Source organism: Rhinolophus hipposideros (assembly GCF_964194185.1).
Source record: "Rhinolophus hipposideros genome assembly, chromosome: 18".
Taxonomy (NCBI): domain Eukaryota; kingdom Metazoa; phylum Chordata; class Mammalia; order Chiroptera; family Rhinolophidae; genus Rhinolophus; species Rhinolophus hipposideros.
In genome coordinates this window covers 23,706,764-23,727,940 of record NC_138064.1, presented here as the reverse complement: position 1 = coordinate 23,727,940, position 21,177 = coordinate 23,706,764, and the positions used below count along the sequence as shown (strand labels likewise).

The following is a 21,177-nucleotide window of genomic DNA, read 5'->3' as shown; positions in this document are numbered from 1 at the left end:
CCAAATATTTCAGTTCTCCCCTCATACTGAGCAGACGGAAGGAATGCATTTGCCTCCCCTCTTGAAGTTACATGTTGTCATGAGGATTACTTAGGTCAATAAAACGTAAGCATATCATTACCAGGGAGAAGCCTTAAGAGCCAGCACCCAATTCACAAGCTCTCCGTTTTTCACTACCACAGCATCTGACAATTTTTACAGTTGAAGACTGCTCCATTTTACTGGAACTTGATCAAGGACAATGTGAAATGAAACTATTTACTGACTAAGATTTGGAAAAGTAATATGAGAAAGAAATAAATGTCTATTTTGTTAAGTCACTGAGATCTTGTGAATTTCTCAATCATAGCCTTACTTAGCTCACCTTTACCAATATTTCACAGAAATCCTAACCATAAATCTTAACAAAACTGTTTCATCTTTTTTTTTTTTTTGGCAAGTTGAAAAGAAATAGATGTTTAAAAATCATTGAAAAGTGTGTCTTTTGGGGATACTAAAAAAATGCAAATTTAGACAATCATAGTTATTACTTGCTTTACTATTGCAAGATTTAGATATTGAAAATTTAAGACATATGGACCCACAGAAGCCACCAATGGGAAATTCAGACTGAAGCAGTACAACAAATAGAAAACAGAGCCAGAGATGAGACAAAAAAGATTATTCAGCCAACATACATTCCAGAAATAAAATCTGGGTCAGAGCCAGGAACTACTGTGTTAATTAATATGAATCAGAGGAAATGAGACACAGGTATTATCTAAAATAGAGTCACAGATTCCAGTTTCAGACCAAGTGTCCATGCAAAGTAGTATAAGTGAGTAGGCCTAAATCAAAGGAGAATACAAAAAGTTCTCATTTAATATTAAACTGCCTTAGTCACCACCATAATGATACTCATCGTAGCAATAATATGCTTATATAGAGTTCTGAGCACTTCACATGCAATCATCATTGCATTTTAGGACAGAGGTGAGGAAACTGAGGGGTACATCACAGCACTAGAACTCAAACCCTGTTTTATCTGACCAAACCATGTGTTCCCAGCCGTATACCAAATGACTCTGTACCATATATTCTTTTGTCTTGTACAGAGAGAGCAATTATCAGTAAGTGGCTTGGACTCCCAAAATAGAGCCAATGTATCATTGGCAAGGACCAAAACTAAAAGCTAATCCCAGTAATAAAAAAAAAAAAATTAGAAAGAGGGCTAGCACGTGACCTAAATTTGCTTAACAACCAAGTGAATATATAAGCACATGGGAGAAGGTCAAGCCTGTCTCCCTCCACTCCCTTTATCCCATCTTGTAAGAGTCAAGCACAAAACATATCTAAAAGACAAAATTGGACCATCATTCGAGAGAGTGGAATTTCTCAGGAGAATAAGGCTACTTAAAATGGAAAACAACTTTACCATATTTTTATTACAATTGCTTCATGATCTCCTTCTCATTGCTTTCACCTCCCATGATTTTTATAAAAGAAGAGTGAGAGAAGTTCCAAGCATAGGAAGAAGAGTGTGGGTAGAATGAAGGAATATGCCTCTACTGTAGGCAGAGCATCACTGAAGTTAATACAAAATCAAGTCCAATCTACAAGGGTAAGAGACCAGAAAGACATTTTGGGATCAAAATCATAGTTGGCAGCTTTCTTTCTTTGTTTTGCCCTCTATGCAAAAATCTTTTGTCGGAGAGTTGTGGCTGATGGAGGTAAGAGGACCTGAATGAATCCCAGATTCCAGATTTCCCTATTTTGGAAGCATGATTAGTAACACGTTTATTACCATATCAAACTATCAACCTTCATTAAGAGACATAAATGAATTATTACTGTTTTGATCTTTATCACTTATTGAGCCACAGCAAAAGACCAGGTAATCTGCCAGAGAGAGGTCAATTGCCTTTTTCTAAGGCTTACCATGAGTACTAAATTAATTAATACTTGTATGCTGTTTAGAGTAGGGCACTAAAAATATGTGATTTATTATTATGATAATTGTGTTGTTAAATACAACAATGTGAGGTGGGATTCTACTCTTCCCAGTGAGAAAGTTGAGGCACATGTAGTTTATGTAACATTTTCAAGGTCACATCACTAGTAATTAGAAAACAGGGCTGTGGTATAAACACTGTCGAATATTAGTTTGCTCACAAAGCCTGCGCACTTTCCACTAAGCCATGATGCATGCTTCTCTCCAATGGAAGAAATTGTACAGCAGGTCCTAAATTAGGCACATCGGTCCTTACTGAAAAGAACAAGTTCATCATAATTTTGCAATGCTCTACAATGCCAGCTGCTATAAAAAGTATGAAATGTATGAAAGTTTGGAAGTGTTCCAGCCATAATAACACAGTATTTTCCAAAAAGCAATTTGCATGCTATAGAACACACTTTATATATAGCAAATAAAAAGCTAACCCTAAGTAACAATATGTGAGCACATCATGCATCACTTGGAAATATTGTGTAGATTTTCATAGAAAACAGTGTTATCCATGAAAAAAATGGAGTTTCTTAACCCTTCGCTGTGCCATGAAACCACAGCAGGAAGCACTGTCAAACTAATAATGTGAAAAGCTCAATTCTCTACACGGTAGGAGTGAGAGCTCTTATAACTACAGTTTGGATGACTTTATATAAAGTGTGGAAAAGAAAATTATACTCCTCCCCCATATGTCAATGGAAATCTTTCCCATGGAGTGACTCAGCCTGAAACCCTAAACTGGAGAATAGTCTCAGCATGCTGTAGGCAGCAACAGCAGGCTTCATATTAGATGCATTCAGCATTTGTGAGGACAACACAGAACCAAGATGCCAATAGTACCAGAAGCTTCAATCTTGTTGAAAGAATCTAGTCTTGTAACAGAAAATAAGACATCAACTCAAGGCTCCAAAACGTGGCATTTTTCTACTAGAGCAAGGATATGTTCAAACTGCCAACATAAGCAACTTACTCCCTCTCTATTAAAATAAATATCATAAACAGTTGTATCATTCAGAAATTTCATTGCACTGTTCTCACTACTTGACATATGAATTCATTCAATTTCATACTTACAATACTTGACATATTTATTGTTTTCTCCATTTTATAAACGCAAAAACTGGGACACACAGATGTTAAGTAACTTCGCCAACTTGGAAATCTAAAATATGTTAGGACCAGAGGATCTGATATGGCATAGTAGATAAATGCTGCCATCCTCCCATGACCACAATAAAATTACAACTAAATTATAGAAGAATAAATCTGCAGAACCATCTGAAGTCTAGCTGAAAAGAAGTCCTATATCTAAGGATATAAAGAAGAGTCCACATGGAGACTGGTAGGAGGCATGGAAGTACAAACTGGTCTGACCCCACAGCTTGTGTAGCAATTGAAAATTGGGAGAAATAGCTCAGCAGCAGAGGTATTCTCTTGGGAAGAGGAGCCCCACAACATCTGGCTGTAGAAAACAGTAGAGATTCTGACTGGGTGAGACAGAAGACTACAGAAAACCCAGACATACTTTTAAAGGGCCCACAAACAGATTCACTCAGTTGCAGGCACTCACCATAGGCTCCAGTCAAAAGACACTGACTCAAGAGGCACAAGAAGTGATTGAGTTGTGCAGCTTCAGGACAAGGACTGGTGAGATAGTCTCCATATCTTCTGTGTAGAATCCTCCCACACAGCTGGCAAGCAGACACCTTCTTTCCTGTGTTGAAGACTCCCACACAGCCAAATGTAAACTTGCATTGGCCTGGTGAAATCTGCTAGCTCCACCCAGGTGAAACTCTGGAACCCCACCCCACCCAACTCATGCAACATTGGAGCACTACTTTGGCCAGGAGCCAGCCCCACCCATCCTGCACTCTTTATTGGACAACTCTCAGGGGGTCTATAGGCCCTAAGTGGGTGGCATCTGGCCTTAGTGTTCTCTGAGACTTTTGCTGAGTAGCTCCAGGTAAAGCACTGGCATCAAACCAGAATGTACATTAAATTAACCGGGTGACCACAATTTGCCCCATCCTGGTGACTCTCTGATACCCTGCCTCACCCAACTCATGTACCACTCAAGGTTGGCAAGTGGCACCGAACCATGGGGAGCCCTGGGCTTTTTGCAGAGCTACCCTAGGCACCGTAATGGTGGCGGCCAGCCTCAGCTCACAGCATGACCTAACACGTGCGTCTCCAGGTCCAGCACAGGCAACACACAACCACAAATCACTTTTTAGCTCCTGCCAGGGAGTCCCTGGCCAGTCCCAGGCAGCAGCTCACCTGGGCCTGCAAAAGATGCCCCAGGATCACAGCAGAACACCATCAAATTAGTCCCACAAGCAGCACACACAAAGAACATTCTCAGCAGGCTCCAGAAACTGCTGGGACAAATCCCACTCCACAGGATAAGCCCCAGTCACAGCAGCTTGTAAGCTGTGGATGTGGCCAAGCCACACAGCCAGTCAGCTTGAGGGTCAATCCCACCCACTAATGTGCCAATAGCAATTAAGGCTCAACTATAACAGGAGGGGACACACAAGGGACTCTCCTGGAGCACCCAGCACATGTAACCAGAGAGGCTATGCCACTGGGCCCAACAGGACACCTACTGCATAAGACCACCTGGCCAAGACTGGGAGACATAGCATATCTACGCTATGCATAGAAACAAACAAGAGAGTTAGCCAAAATGAGGAAACAAATGAAAGAACGGGGAAAACTCAAGGGGAGAAAAAATAAAACTAAACAAAATGGACACAATCAACCTACCAGATACAGTGTTCAAAACAATGGTTATAAGGATGCTTAGGGAACTTAGTGAGAACTTCAACAAAGAGAGCAAGCATAAAAAAAAAAAAAATGACACAGAGGAACAAGAAAAACAAATAAAGAAACAAAAACTAATAGACACAGACAATAATTACCAGATGATAAGAGGACAGGGAGGTGGTACATGAGCGTAAACAGGATCAAATATATGGTGATGGAAAAAGAACTGACTCTGGGTGGTGAATACACAATGTGATATATAAATGATGTATTACACAATTGTACACTTGAAACCTATGTAATTTTACTAACCATTGCCACCCCAATAAATTTTAGTTAAAAAAAAGACACACTATAAAAAAGAATCAGTCAGAAATAAAGAATACAGAAAATGAAACAAAGAATGCACTAGAAGAAATCAGCACTAGCAGACTAGATGAAGCAAAGAGCAAAGGATTGAATCAGTGATTTGGAAGACAAGGTAGCAGAAAATACCCAGTGGGAACACCAAAAAGAAAAAAAGAAAAAAAATGAGGATAGTTTAAGAGATCTCTAGAACGACATCAAGAGTAACAATATTCACATAATAAGGATAGTATAAGGAGAAGAGAAAGAGCAGAAATTTAGAAACAGTCTGAAGAGATAAAGACTGAAGACTTTCCTAACCTGGCAAAGTAAATAAACATACAAGCCAAGGAAGTGCAGAGAGTCCCAAACAAGATGAACACAAACAGGCTCATACCAACGCACATTATAATAAAGTAGCAATCTTTAAGGAAAAAAAAAAAAAAAAAGAATCCTAAAAGCAAGAGAAAGGCAACTGGTTACTTACAAGGTAGACCCCATAAGATTGCCAGCTGATTTTTCAACAGAAACTTTGCAGCCAATAAGGGACTGGCACAAAATATTCAAATGATGAAGAGCAAGGACCTATAACCAAGACTATTCTATACAGCAAAGCTATCATTTAAAATTAAAAAGAGATAAGCAGCTACCAAGACAAGAACAGATAAAGGATTTAATCACCACCAACAAGTATTAGAAGAAATGTTAAAGGGACTTCTTTAAGAAGAAGGTGGAGGGGAGGACATAAATAATAAAATGGCAACAACCATGTACCTATCAATAATCACTTTAAATATATATGGATTAAATGTTTTAATCAAAAACATAGGGTAGTTTGAATGGATAAGAAAACAAGATCCATACATATGCTGTCTACAAGAGACCCACTTCAGAAAGAACTGAAAGTAAAGGGATGGAAAAATATATTTTATGTAGCCGGAAGCTAAAATAACACTGGGGTAGCAATACTTAAATCAGACAAAATAGACTTTAAAACAATAGCTATAATAAGAGACAAAGAAGGATGTTATACAACGATAAAGGGAGAAATCCATTAAGAGGTTATACTCCTTCTAGACATCTATGCACCCAAAATCGGAGCACCTAAATGTATAAAATAAATATAGACTGACATAAAGAAAGAGATAGAAAGTAATACCGTAATTGTAGGGGACTTTAATACTCCATTGACACCAATGGACAGATCTTCCAGACAGAAAATCAACAAGAAAACAAAAGCTTTAAATTACACACTGGAACAGATGAATCTAGTTGTCATTTTTAGAGTATTTCACCCCAAAGGAGCAGAATATGCATTCTTTTCAGGTGCACATAGAACATTTTTCAAGACAGACCACAAAACAAGTCTCAATAAATTTAAGAAGACTGAAATCAGATCAATTGTCTTCTTGGATTTCAATGGTATGAAACTAGGAATCAATTACAAGAAAAAAACTGAAAAACACAAGGGTAAATAACAGGCTACTAAATAACTAAGGGATCAAAAATGAGATGAAGGAAGAAATCAAAAGATATCTTGACAAAAATGAAAATGAAAACACAATGACCCAAAATGTATGGAATACAGCAAAAGATGTCCTAAGAAGAAAATCAGTAGCACTACAAGCCTAGCTCAAGAAACAAGAAAAATCTAGAATAAAAAATCAAATTTTGGGTGGATGGATGGCTAAGTTGGTTAGAGCACAAGCTCTGAACAACAGAGTTGCTAGTTAGATTCTCACATGGACCAGAGAGCTGTGCCTTCCACAACTAAATTGAAGACAGAAAGCTGCCGCTGAGCTTCCGGAGGGGCAGCCGGATGGCTCAGCTGGTTAGAGCAGGAGCTCTCAACAACAAGGTTGCCAGTTCAATTCCCACTTGGGATGATGGGCTGTGCCCATGCAACTAAGATTGAAAATCGGTGACTGGACTTGGAGCTGAGCTGTGTCCTCCACAACTAGATTGAAGGACAATGACTTGGAGCTCATGGGCCCTGGAGAAACACACTGTTCCCCAATATTCCCCAATAAAATTAAACAAACAAACAAACAAACAAACAAACTATAGCCTAATATCCCTGGTAAACATAGATGCAAGTCCTCAACAAAATACTAGCAAACCAAATTCAGCAATACATTAAAAAGATCACACACCATGATCAAGTGAGATTTATGAGATTTATGCCTGTGATACAAGATTGGTTCAATACCCACATATCAATTAACATGACATACCACAAAAATGAAAAAAGATAAAAATCATATGATTATATGAATAAGTACAGAAATAGCAGACAAAATGCAGCATTTGTCTATGATAAAATCTCAGCAAAGTGGGAATAAAAGGAACATACCTAATCATAATAAAGGCAATGTACAACAAACCCACAGTAACATCATACTCAGTGGGGAATAGCTAAGTGTTCTCTTTAAGATCAGGAACAAGGAAAGCATGCCCACTTTCACCATTTTTATTTAACATAGTATTGGAAGTACTAGCCACAGCAATAAGAAAAAAAGAAGAAAAAGAAAAAGGAAAAAAACAAACAAACAACAACAACAACAACTATATATATATATATATATATATATATATATATATATATATATATATATGTTATATAGGAAAGGAAGAAGTAAAACTGTCATTATTAGCAGATGGCATGCATGATACTATATAGAGAGAAGCCTAAAGATTCTACAAAAAAAAAAAAATTAGAACTGATAAATGAATTCAGTAAAGTAGCAGAATACATAATTAATATTCAGAAATTGGTTGCATTTTTATACACCAATAATGAACTATCAGAAAGAAAAATTAAGAAAATCCCATTTACAATTTCATCAAATAACAAAACAGACAAACAAACAAATAAATAAAATATCTCAATTACCCAAGGAAGCAAAAGACCTGTACTTAGAAAACTATAAGACACTGAAGAAACTGAAGATGCAAATAAATTGCAGCATATACCATGCTCATGGATAGAAAGAATTAACATCGTTAAAATGTCCATACTACCCAAAGGAATATAGATTCAATGCATCCTTATCAAAACACCAGTGGCATTTTTCACAGAATAAGAACAAATAATCTTAAATTTTATATGGAATCACAAAATATCCTGAATAGCCACAGCTATCTTGAGAAAGAAGAACAAAATTGGAGGCATCATGCTACCTGACCATACTACAAGGCTACAGTCATCAAACAGCATGGTACTGGCATGAAAAATACACACAGATCAATAGAACAGAATAGAGAGCCAGGTATAAACACACACCTACCTGGTCATTTAATCTATGACAAAGGAGGCAAGAATATACAGTAAGGTAAAGACAGTCTCTTCCATAAATGGTGTTGGAAAAATTGGATACATGCAAAAAAAAAAAAAAAAAAAGAAAGAAACTGGACCACCTTGTTACACTATGTGCAACAATAAACTCAAAATGGATTAAAGATTTAAATGAAAGATCCAAAACCATAAAACTCCTAGATGAAAATGTAGGCAGTTAACTCTTTGACACTGCTCTTTGTAATATTTTTTCTGATCTGTCTTTTCAGGCAACAGAAACAAAGATAAAATAACCAGATGGTTCTACATCAAATTAAAACGTTTTGGCACAGGATAGGAAACCACCAAGAAAACGAAAAGACAGCCTACTGAATGGGAAAAGATATTTGCCAATGATACATCTGATAAGGGGTTAATATCCAAAATTTGTAAAGAACTCATACAACTCAACACCAAAAAAAGCAAAAAACAAACAAACAAAAAACAATGCACTTAAAAAATAGGCAGAGGACATATATATGGCCAACAGACGTATGAAAAGATGTTCAACAAAGAAATGCACATTAAAACTACAATGAGGTATCGCCTCACACCTGTCAGGATGGCCATCATCAATAAATCAACAAACAGCAAATGTTAGTGAGGATGCTGAAAATAGGGAACCATTGTGCACTGTTGATGGGATTGCAAATTGGTGCAGCTACTCTGGAAAACGGATTGAAGGTTCTTGAAAATAAATGAAAAATAGAACTGTCTTATCACCCAGAAATTCCATTTCTGGGTATTTATTTGAAGAAATCCAAAACATTAATTTGAAAAGATGTACGCATCTCTATGTTCACGGCAGCACTGTTTACAATAGCCAAGATGTGGAAGCAACCTGAGTGCCCATCAACAGACAATTAGATAATGAAGACGTACAATGGAATAATACCTGGCCATAAAAAAGAATTAAACCTTACCTATTTGCAACAACTCGGATGCACTTAGAGGGTGTTATGTTAAGTGAAATAAGTCAGACTGAGAAAGACAAATACCATATGATTTCACTTATATGTGGCATCTAAAGAACAAAATAAACAAATAAAACATAAATAGGCTCATATATACAGAGAACAAACTGATGGCTGCCAGAGGGGAAGGGGTGAAAAAGTTGAAAAGATTAAGAAATACAAATTGGTAGTTACAAAAGAGTGACAAGACGTAAAATGCAACATAGAGAGTACAGTCAATCATGTTTTAACAACTATGTATCATGCCAGGCGGGTACTGGACTAAAGGGAGGATGACATCATAAATTATATAAATGTCTAACCACAATGCTGTATACCTGAAACTGATATAAAACAATATTGTGAACTGTAATTCAAAAAATTTTTTTTTTGAAAAACAATTCTTAAAAAATAATATTTAGGGATAATTAATAGCATTAAAACAAATAAAATTATTGAAAAAATAACAAAACACAACACAATATGGTAGGACAAGGATTTGAATATAAGCTGTTTGATGGGCTAACTGCCTAACCAGGAATGCTGTGCTAATATCACTATACTGCAATTAATCATGAGAAAATCCTAGAAGTTGAGAAAATATTTATAGTTGCAGGATATAATGGACTATATATATTTTTTGGACTATATTAATTATATGTTAAATTCATGTGCTAAAACCCTACCCCCAATGTGAAGGGTCTTTGGGAGGTAATTAGGATTACATGAGGTAATGAAGGTGGTGAATTGGATTAGTGCCCTTTTAGAGTCCATGGAGAGCTTGCGGCTCCTCTTTTGCTCCTCCCACCATGTAAGGATACAGAATAAGTTGACAATTTGCAACCCAGAAGAAGGACCTTATCAGGTCCTAAACATGCTGGCACCCTGAATTCGGATTTCCAGACTCTGGAACTGTATGACATAAGTTTGGGTTGTTTATAAGTCACCCAGTCTATGGTACGTTGTTATGGCCTCCCAAATGAAATAAGACAGGGTATATTGTGGCAATTGTGGAGAGAATCCAAAATCAGATAACTTTAGGAAATGATATTCTCTAGGTTCAACATTGAATGATTTCGTTTTTCTAGGGTTGGGGGTTCCATGAACTCCTTCCAGAGTTCCATAGCCCCGTCCCCTCCCCCAAAAGCATAGAAAACACTTATTTGATATACACTACCTATAATATTAATAAATTGTAAGTTTAAACTTAAATCAATAACTTGCTCTTTTAATTATTTGTTTAATACACATAAATAATTCCTTATTGAAAAATACAAAACAACTAAAATCCAGAAATCTTACCCATATACCACTTTTATAAAAAGACTATGGAAGAGTGTCACTTCGTCAGTATTGCACAGCAATACTAAAAGTCTGATCCTCAAATGCTGTTGATAAACTGTTTACATGTACTGAATAGCATGGAAAATGTACTACTTTTATAATGTTTAGGATGATGCATTTCAGGCTATATTTTGACAATGGCAATTTATGACATGAGGATACATTCTAATTATGATAGCTTTGGCTCTTTAATCATATAGGAAACATCTCCGAGGATTAAATCAAGCACTTTTCATGTTGTCTTTGTTATTTAAAAAAAGAGTAGCAAATCTAATTTGAAATCAGCACTATTTTTTTTTCATTTGCAGTTAATCGGTTAATTTATCTTCTCATAAAATCCATTTTAATAATGTTCTGAAAACCATGCCACTTCTTCGTATCAATTTATTGAATGCTCGTTAATCTTTGTCTCAATGTTACAACTTTTACATTATGACGATTTTTATTACAACTCATCAGGCATTTACACAAATTGAGTACTAAATCAAGCATTCTTGTGATATAATTTCATGCACCCCAATATTCCTTAGCCAATAAAATAAAGCAGCAGCCTACAATTATATTTAAAATTTTAGTATTAAATTCTGTTTACCAATTCAAATGGACCTTGAATATCTGAGCCATGGTCATTATAAATGATATGTTAGCTATCATAGCAATAATTTACCTATTTTGTATTAATGCTTCCTGTAAGACATTTTTCCTGTAAGTACCCAAACACAGGAAAATATATTTTAATAAGCAAGCCAAATTCAAAATAACCTAAATCAAACTCATGATTTTCTTTGCTTGAGACATTATGTTACCAAAACCCCCCCTCCTCCAAGTCAAATCTTTAGTGCTAAATTTTAGATCTCTCTCTTTAACTATCTCTGTCTCTAAATTCTCATATTTTATTATTTCCCAAGCTCTCTTCTGTTAGTTTTAACCTGAATTTCCACTTAGTTTTAATCTGATTTTCCACTTTTCTGGTCACCTTTCATCATCCACATTATTTAGTCTATTCCAATAGCCCACAGACCTGACACTAGTCTCTTTTCATTATCACATACTATTTTCATAGTTGTCCAATTAAACTTCTTAAAGCATAGCATTGTTTGTGTCACTCTACATTTAAAGCCCTACAATTACTCCTCACTGCCTAATTTAAGTTTAATATTATATATTTCAGTTCCATCTCACTTTTACAGCCTTAACTCCACTTAACTCTCTTAATCAGTGGTGTGGCTAAATATGACTCATCTCTCCTCAAATATATGCTGAATTTCCCTTTTTATCCATAACATTTTTTCTCCATCTACCTTAAACCTATATTGCAAAATTCATCTCAAATTCTACTTTTCATAAAGGCTTCCCTTTTCCCATCTTCAACTGACTACTAAAACACTACAGAACCCCAAACTTTGCTTGTGGCACTTAACTATTCTGCCTAGAAAAAGAGTCATTTATCCATTTGTTTTTACCCTCATTAAGTTGTAAATTCCTTAAAGGGAGGGTCCCTATCTGTTCATATTTGCATTTTTTTCAGTGTCAAGAAGAATACTCTCCCTAAAGATGCTCAGAAATATTTACTTAATTTTTAGCTATAACACAGCATATAGAAATTGAAAACCATAAGTAAATTGTTTTTAGTCAATTTAGAAATTACTGAGTATAATAAGGTTGACAACAGCTCAGCCATTCTGGGCTAAATTTTACTTATGTGATAAATGGATGAATTGTACTGTCAGTGGTTCAAAAAAGTTTTTGAGCATGAGGACCACATTTTTTTTTAAAGATTTTATTAGGGAAGGGGAACTGGACTTTACTGGGGAACAGGGTGCACTTTGTGGTTGAGAGGACGCATTCCAAAACTGAGCCACGCGGGAGCTCATTGGCAGCTCAGCTCAAGGTGACGTGTTCAATCTTAGTTGCAGGGGGCGCTGCCCACCCTCCCTGGCGGGAGTCAAGGAATTGAACTGGCAACCTTGTGGTTGAGAGCCCATGCTCCAACCACCTGAGCCATCCGGGAGGCAGCTCAGCTAAAAGTGCCCTGTTCAATCTTAGTTGCAGGGGCTGGAGCCCGCCATCCCTTGTGGGACTCGAGGAGTTGAACTGGCAACATTGTGGTTGAGAGCCCACTGGCCCATGTGGAAATCGAACCGGCAGCCTTCGGAGTTAGGAACAGGGAGCTCCAACTGCCTGAGCCACTGGGCCTGCCCAAGCACCACATTTTGATGTCAAAAAAATTTCTGACCCTTCCCCCATATGATGGTTACATTTTATTATTATTCACTAAGAAAATGCACTTGTTCTTGTGGATTTGTGACTTCCTTGAGAATACTCAGCAGCACTCTTACATCATCATCCAGAATACTGCAGCCCTCTAGTTAGGAAGACTCTAAAAAACCTGTGAAGTTGGCCTTTTCAGATAATATGCATTAAGAGTTTATTAATGTTCCTGACTTATAATATGTACCTTACAAATGTATTATTCATCGGTATCATCACATCTATTTCTTATTATTTCAAATCCCTCTTTTGTTTAACCTTTCTCTCTGCCTCTCCTTCATATTATTCAACTTATTGCAGACACTTACCTCCTGTATGCCACACATCCTCTCTGCTTTAGCATCACCAGCTGCGTCGGTGCTTGCCTCTTTCACTATTATGTGCTATTGGTTCTTTTTCTCTGTCCACTTCTTGCATTTTATTCTCCCAGTACCATGTTATTCCCTCCACTCTCACCATTCTTACTACATTCTCTCTGGATTATTTTTTCTCTACTCATCGTCTTCCAAACATTTTAGTGTCTCCTATGTATTAGTCACTTCCTTTTTACTTTTCAATACTTTGACCCAATTACTGTTCATATATCTGAAACTCATTTGTAAAACAGACATATTCCTGAAAATCTATGGTAAATAAGAAACTGCTTGTAAACAAAACCTTATTGTGTACATATTGCAAAACTATATTTTAAAATACCTTACGATGAGGAAAATTACCATAGTCTATCTTTTGTCTAAATGCACAAACTGAGCAAGTTGGCCCAAGGTCCTGACAACCCTTTTTTCCCTCCCCTAACCTCTAATACCAACTCCACAATATGTCAATGACTTGCTACACCTAGTCCTTTTTGAAATGTTAGGCTGACAAAGAGAGGAAAACCCCTCACATTTCCCCTTCCTCCTGATCTCTATGAGTCAGGTCCTAATGATTCAAGTATAACACCATTTTTTTTCTCCTCCTTTTACTTTCTTATTACTGTCGTTATGCTCCTGGTGTCCTCCTTCTGCTTGGTTATAATCTCAACAGTCTCCATTTTCACAGACTGTCTTATCCTTTGCTTAACTTCTATTACAGCTGGAGTGTTTCCAAGTTTAGTCTTGCATCTGACATCCTACTTTCTTTCCTTCTAGATTTGATGTTTGATTTAAATTTGTCTTTTTTTTTTTTTTCTTATGGCAAAAGGGTAGTCTCCAGTCAACCTACTGGCTAATACAAAAGATACACAAAAATCTTTCGTGATGCGGAGCAGAATCTGTATTCTGTTTAAATCATTCATACCTTATTTAGCACAAGTGCCCCCCAAAATCATATTATTGATATGAATACTTACATTCAGCATATTTCTGAAGTTGAGAAAATTCTGAGGGGCTGAGGTGGGCCCACTTTTCCTGATTTGTCATGGTGCTGGTGAGGATGTCTCTTGCATACCAGATGAGGACTTCTTTATTCAGGTGTTTGACAGAATTTTATGCTTCCAACTTTCCACCAAGCATGTTTTCTGATAAAATACCTCAAGCTTTAAAATATGAAACTTGTCAGCATGAATCCACCGTGAACGTGAGTTTGTCGTTTCAATACTGTAATAAAACACTGCAAAAAGAGAAACAAAGATAAAAAAAAATAGTATTATTGCCAAAAGAAAAAAAAATCAACAAGTTATAAAATGTTAAGTATTTTTAATTCTTAAATAATGGGTTTTAAAGTTTGTCTACTTTGCATAATACTCACACTTTAATTACCCATTCAGTCTTTAATGGAATATATACATACATTTCCTAATGTAAAAATCATAGAAATAAATATGATAAAGAATATAAGATGTAAAAAAGAAATCATTAAAGTCTAGTTTCATACAAGTAGTTTTTTTGTTCAACTTTATAAACTCCATATTCCAAAAGTTGGTAAGGATATCATTTTTATTAATCTGAATTCATCAGTTATTTAATATCTAAATAAACATAATGTAAAAATATCTAGACCCAAATTATTAAAGGAGGTTACATAAACTCTATAGCTCCCTACACATACAATCTGCTAATGTACAAATTTCCAGCAATGGCTTGGAATGGTCCTTGGTAGCAGCACACATATTCACAATCATGCAAATCACTTTTGGGGAACACATAATTTTTTTTCTCTAGCAATAAGATACAATAATTTTACAATTTTAAAAAATTCAAATAAAAGTTGCTAACTTAAAGTAATTCCAAATGTCTGACAGACTTGCATAATAATAGTAGATGATACTATTGTGAATCATGCTTAAAAATAAATCCCTAGGTTGTCATGGATCTACATTCAGTGCAACATCTATAAAGACAAACAAAGTAAAAGCCCATATGGTTTCAACTTTTAATCAGAAATGGTAATCAATTGCTCAGTAATCCACCAGACCAGCAGTGTGATTGCTATAGCAAATGAAACACTTAGGAACAATGAGATTTTATACAGTTGTATGTTTGGAAAAAAGGTTATACAGACATCATTACCTAAAGCCACAATAACTTTATTTGGCCTTAATGCCTAACCTTTTGTCAGCATCTCTATTGTTTTCCATTATCAAGCCCAGAACCTCATTGTCATATCCTCTCATCTTTGCCTAAAAAACAAACAACAATAAAACACCTATTCTTGTTAGTTTCTACACTTAGTTTTACAAGGTGATGGTTTTCTATTTAATTGGAAAAAATGAAGATGCTGATGTGTTAACAGAGTCCAAATTGCTAGATCTCTTTGTCTTGCTAGGAGGTATTCTTACATCACAACCACAATTTTGTGGAAGCAATGCAAACTAAAAAGAATAGGCATGTGTCATGAACATTCCTTGTGTTGTCTGCCTACTTTCTTCTTGCTGATTTTATCTTCCACATTGACTTCATCCTAATGTTTTCTTCTCTCCAGTTACATGCAGTTTCGGTGGAACTATAAAACAAGGTATCCTGTTCTCTCCTATCCAAATGGAGACAGATGATTCAGTCACATTTGGCATATTAGACTGTCTCGTGGGGCTTTAAATGTTGAGTAGAATGATTCAGGAACAGGGTGAAAATAGTTGTGCCTAACTTATTATAGCAATAATTGGATACCTGTCCTTGTCTGAGACTGACACTCCAGCTATATTGTCATTTCTGGAAGCAAGTAATATTCTTTTAATAAATTATGAAATAGACCAGAAACAGTTTTTTTTTGTTGTTGTTGTTTCTTACAACCCAAAAATCTTAACTGATGGAAATGACAGTTTATTGATTTAAAAAAAAACAAAAAAAACAATTGTTTATTTGAGCCCCTCTGTATGCCAGAAAGCATTCTAGGCACTGAGGATGCAACAAAGACTAAAATACACAAAATATGAAAATAATGCTAATTCCAACAATGTGTTAGCTGTAGTAAGAGATCACAGTAGGCATGGCACTCTCCTAACAGTTTGTTAGCTCATTAAGTCTTCACAAAACAACTCTCTGAGGTACTCAGTCTCCCATTTCAACAAATTAGAAAACTGACACTGGGTGATGGGAATCTGACAGATATGACAGAAACTTCTAGAAGCCCACCCAACATCCATTCTCTCTTACTTCCTTGGTTACAGAACCCTAATTTTATTGAATGAAAATATATCCATCAAAACAACTACATTCCTCTGGTTCTTTGCATGACAATATGGCCAGATGTTGGGTGAGGTATAGGGGAAGGTTCTATTTGAGGAAACCGGTGGTAAATGTTCTTTTAACTATTTTTCTTTTCCTACAACTTCCTCCCTGGAATGTTGATATACTGGCTGCAAATTCAGCAGTTTCTTACACAATCGATACAATTTTTAAAATGTAAGTTATGTGCTAAGAATGGTAGAGTTACATAAAACAGACCAGGAGTAGGAACATAGATAACTGCAAAAATATTTGGCCAACCATCCATTTTTGTAAATCAAGTTTTATTGGAACACAAACACACCTATTATAGAAACAAGCAAGAGGCCAATTTTTGAAGGATTTTAATGTGAAATCAGAAGGCATTATCCTAACGGTAGTAAAGAACAATGAATGGACTACGGAAAAAAGTCCAGATACCTGATCACTTTAGAACAAAAATGACATTTTGGAAAAATGTCAATATCTTCATTTACTTTCTCACTTGTAGTGTTGTGGTGGTTCCTAATTGCCTCTTTTAGGGCTCTCCTTTCCTTAACACAGCCTAATTCCTCGATGTCCATCAACAGTCACAAACTATTGGTAAGTTGATTCTAGAGGACTGTCTGACAAATTACCAACAATAAGTTAATTAACAAATTAGAACAGTAATTAGTTAATTAATTATAGCTTTCCACCTGTTTTGAAATTTATTAAAATTCTCCAGTTAATTAAGCATAAGAAACTCAAATACAAAATGACTGGTTATCTGTCATCCTTCAGATATTTACATGAATGTTGTCTTCTCAGCAAGGTCTCACCTGGTCATTCACTTTAAAATTACATACTCATACACACCATCTTTCCACCATGGTTTTATTTGTTTTGAATATAACATTGAATCAAATATTTAACTTATTTATATTATTTTATATCTGTCTCTTCACACTAGAATTAGGAACAACATGAGTAGTTTTGAGCCCTAATGGTATTCCACAAAAAGGACAAAGCAATTAAAAATATTTACTGGATTTGCCCTTGATAATCATCTGAATGTCTGCATTATATTCGGTGTCACCATTCTCTCATGTGCTATAGGACATAAGTCCCATAAGATCAGGGATTTTTGTCTGTGGACTGCTATTTCCCACGTGCTAGAAGAGAGGTTGATATTCAGTAGATAGTCAATAAATATTTGTAAAATAAATTCACATATATGCTTTTTTCATAAAGAAAAACTTGGGCAGGAGAGTTCAAAGGAGGCCCTGAATTTTAGAAAGAGAAAAGGTGCATAAAGAAGACACCAGGAACAGAAGTCACTACGGGTTTACTTCTAATAGGGGCCACACCCCTTTCCTTAAACTAAATGGACATCAACAAAAGAAGCTGTACTTAGAAATACAAAGAATTTACAGTTGTCTGCCAAAAAAGGATTTCACAGTTTGTAAGTATTTTCTTTTCGTTGTTGTTAAATATAACAAACTCCATATAAATCGGCATCATTCCCAAGGAATGCCTTAATCGAGATGTCAGTTATTCAATTTATAAAAATGATAATTATACATGAACATCAGGACTATCTTTTTCTAAAGACATTTTTCAATACCTAACAAAAATTATTTAGCTTTCTATGCTCTAGCATGATCTTATCAACTTAGGTCTTCACTTTATTGACCAAGAACAGCTTCCCTGAATTGATCTAATCCAATTTGCATTTTGACAAGCAATATTTAGAGAGTAATGGCAGCCCTGAAAGTAAATTCTCTTTGGTTCTTGATTTGGTTTATTTTAACACCAGTATGCTTAGAATAAAACCTGTCTTTTTCATCTTTCTGCTAATGATAAAAGCCTTTGGTTTCTCACAATTCTGGTGGCTCCAATTCTTATTATATGATGTAATTTGTAAACGAAAAAGAAAATATATGGGTGGGTTACAGATGGAGAAGGTTTCCTAGTCAAATCTTTTAAACTAGTTGAACTGACATATCAGAAGTCTATGTAATGAGAAATGTTGCATGTGTAATAAAAAATCATGAGGCACAGCTATTCTTTATGACTCAGAAAGACATGGAAATGATAGCAGCACTTTCTTTTAGTTTCTGCCCCTTCATAACTGTGCAGAAAGAGTATGACAATATTCAGCTAGGGTTCCCTATAGTGCATTCACAGACTTCACATCCTCCCGCAAGGGGCTTTCTTTAGACACATGAATACCAGGAGGATTCATTTTGCTGGCTGTTGGAAAGCAGTCTAATTCTGGCATTCTCATCTAGTCAATGGATGTGCTACTTTTTTAGTTGGTGACAGGAAATAATTATGTTGAAGGAGTTGGAAGGCTCTTCAGCCTATTGCACCTTGACTAAATCACATGCTCCAAAATTAGGGAAGGAAACCAATCTCTTCATGAAGAACAGGCAATGTCTAGATAAATGGATCTGGTGGTTGAAAGCATTTTCTGTTAGTCACATTAAGTGTAGATTTCTAAATAATTATTAAAAGTCAGCATCCAATCATTGAATAAAGTTAATATACATTAAGACACACTGAAGACTACATGTATACAAATTAAGGCATTTTTCAGGACTGAAAATATTTAATGAGTCACAAGGATCATGAACTCCAAATTATAAGGTAACCAATGGAAAAAAAATCACAGGAATGAAAAAGGACGGGAAATAAAATATCAGAGACTTTCAGAAAGAAAAATAGGATAAAATTAAATGGGATATTGATGCAATCACTTGATTTATAATTATTTGTTCATTTATTCATGAACATAAGCCTAAACCAAGACATAATGGCATGCTAGTCATTATACCAGTCACTGGATATATAGTTATAAGCAAAAAAGATATTATATCTGAGCTCCTGGATCTTGTTTAAGCGGAAAGACCTACATTAAACAAACAGTTTCACAAATAAATAACTGCATACTATAAGTTATGTGGGAAAAAAAGGCAATGGGATTCTATTAGAAAGTGTAATAGGAGACTTGATTTACATTGAGAGATTCAAAGAGTAACCCATAAAATTGTATTTAAACTAAATGATGAAAGATGAATAACAGTTGCATACCTGAGTGAGACAAAAAACATTCTGATCAGAAATCTGGAAGTGAAAGAGAGAAAAAAATTCTAGAAATATCATAAGATCTTTTTAAAAAGGCAAGTGTGACTGAAGCCTGGTGAGCAAGAAGGAAACTGGCACAAGATTAAAGTGGAAAAACATATAAGAGCTACATCCTGGAGATTCTAAGTAAATTATGAAACCATTAAAGTATTCTGAGCAGGAAATAAACACGATCCAAACTTATATTTTAGAGGCTCATCCTGATCAATGGATTGGAGGAGGACAAGAATAAAAGTGGGAAGACAGCCAAATAGGAAGCTATTCCAGTCCAGTACTGGATAAAAGCAGGAAGGGGCTTTAACTAGGGAAATAGCAGTAAAGATGAAGGTAAAATGCCAAACTCAAGATATATTTTTGAAGCTGGACTTCATAATAAATAGGATACATTATGTACAGAATGAAGTGATCAAGAATGACTCCTTTAATTCTGGCTTGAGCGCAGCATACAGAAAGGCAGAGTTTAGAGAAATCTAAATAGTGGGATAGTACCAGGTTTGAGAAGAAGACAAAAATCAAGATTTTGTTTGGGGATGTATTAAATTTGAGAAAACATCTAAAATGAAAGGACTAGTAGACAGTGAGATAAGCCTAGGGCTAAAAACAAGAAATAGAATTATGATGTTTTGGCCTAGATATAGATGGTATAGATAGTATTTGAAGATACGGGAATGCATACGTTTGCCTGATGTGGCAGCCATGAAGCTGAGCCGCTAAGGTCTTCCTTCAAGAAAGAACTCATATTCAGCTGCAAAGATTGCAGTTAGCTTACAGCCTCCCTCTTATAGCTTTCAGAATCCAATCAGCTTTTGAACCAAGGTCACAGGCAGAGGTCAATGACTAAAGCTGATGTATATGCTAAGGCTATGCTATTTTTATCCAATAGAGGGCTCCTTTCACGAACTGTATTTGCTCCAGAAATTCCCCCATTCAACTGAAACTTTACTAGATCTGCATTGTCATCTGAAGCTATTCATACCAACCCTGCACTCCCCACCTCCTTTCTTTTCTTGTGTATCAGATCCGCATTATTGTTTGAAGGCTCTCTCTGCCCAATCCTCCCTTTTATCTTTCACCTGAATAATTTCCTGATAAGCCTTTATATTCTTAACACCATCTTGGTGAAGGATCTCCTATGTCAGGATCCCAATAGCAAACAGATGATGCACTTAAAACGTAGGTCTTTAATAAAAGGAATATTTAGGAAGTGTGGACAGAGCTTAGGAATACTAGAAGGCTGGTGCAGGATTCTGGTCTAGCAAAACTTGGGGATTTATTGACCCTAAGCCTGAAGAGACTACGGATATTGTGGTTAACAGATCCCAGATTTTATATATATATATACATATATATATATATATATATATGTATATATATATATATTTATATTTATAAATATATATATTTATATTTATATATACATGTATACGT

General features: G+C 35.7%; 1 protein-coding gene across 7 annotated transcripts in view; it reads right to left on the bottom strand.

Annotated features, from left to right (window-relative positions):
* The window catches only part of DGKB (diacylglycerol kinase beta), a 416,933-nt gene that overhangs the window by 294,244 nt on the left and 101,512 nt on the right, over window positions 1-21,177 (bottom strand). For 6 of the 7 annotated variants that reach the window (XM_081080246.1, XM_081080244.1, XM_081080245.1 and 3 more), the window contains one exon: window positions 14,328-14,587. In XM_081080246.1, coding sequence (XP_080936372.1) covers window positions 14,328-14,397 — 70 coding nt within the window. In that variant the 5' untranslated portion in view covers window positions 14,398-14,587. Of the gene's footprint in view, window positions 1-14,327; window positions 14,588-21,177 lie in introns of those variants that run through there. The other variant, XM_081080249.1, reaches the window with a different exon arrangement.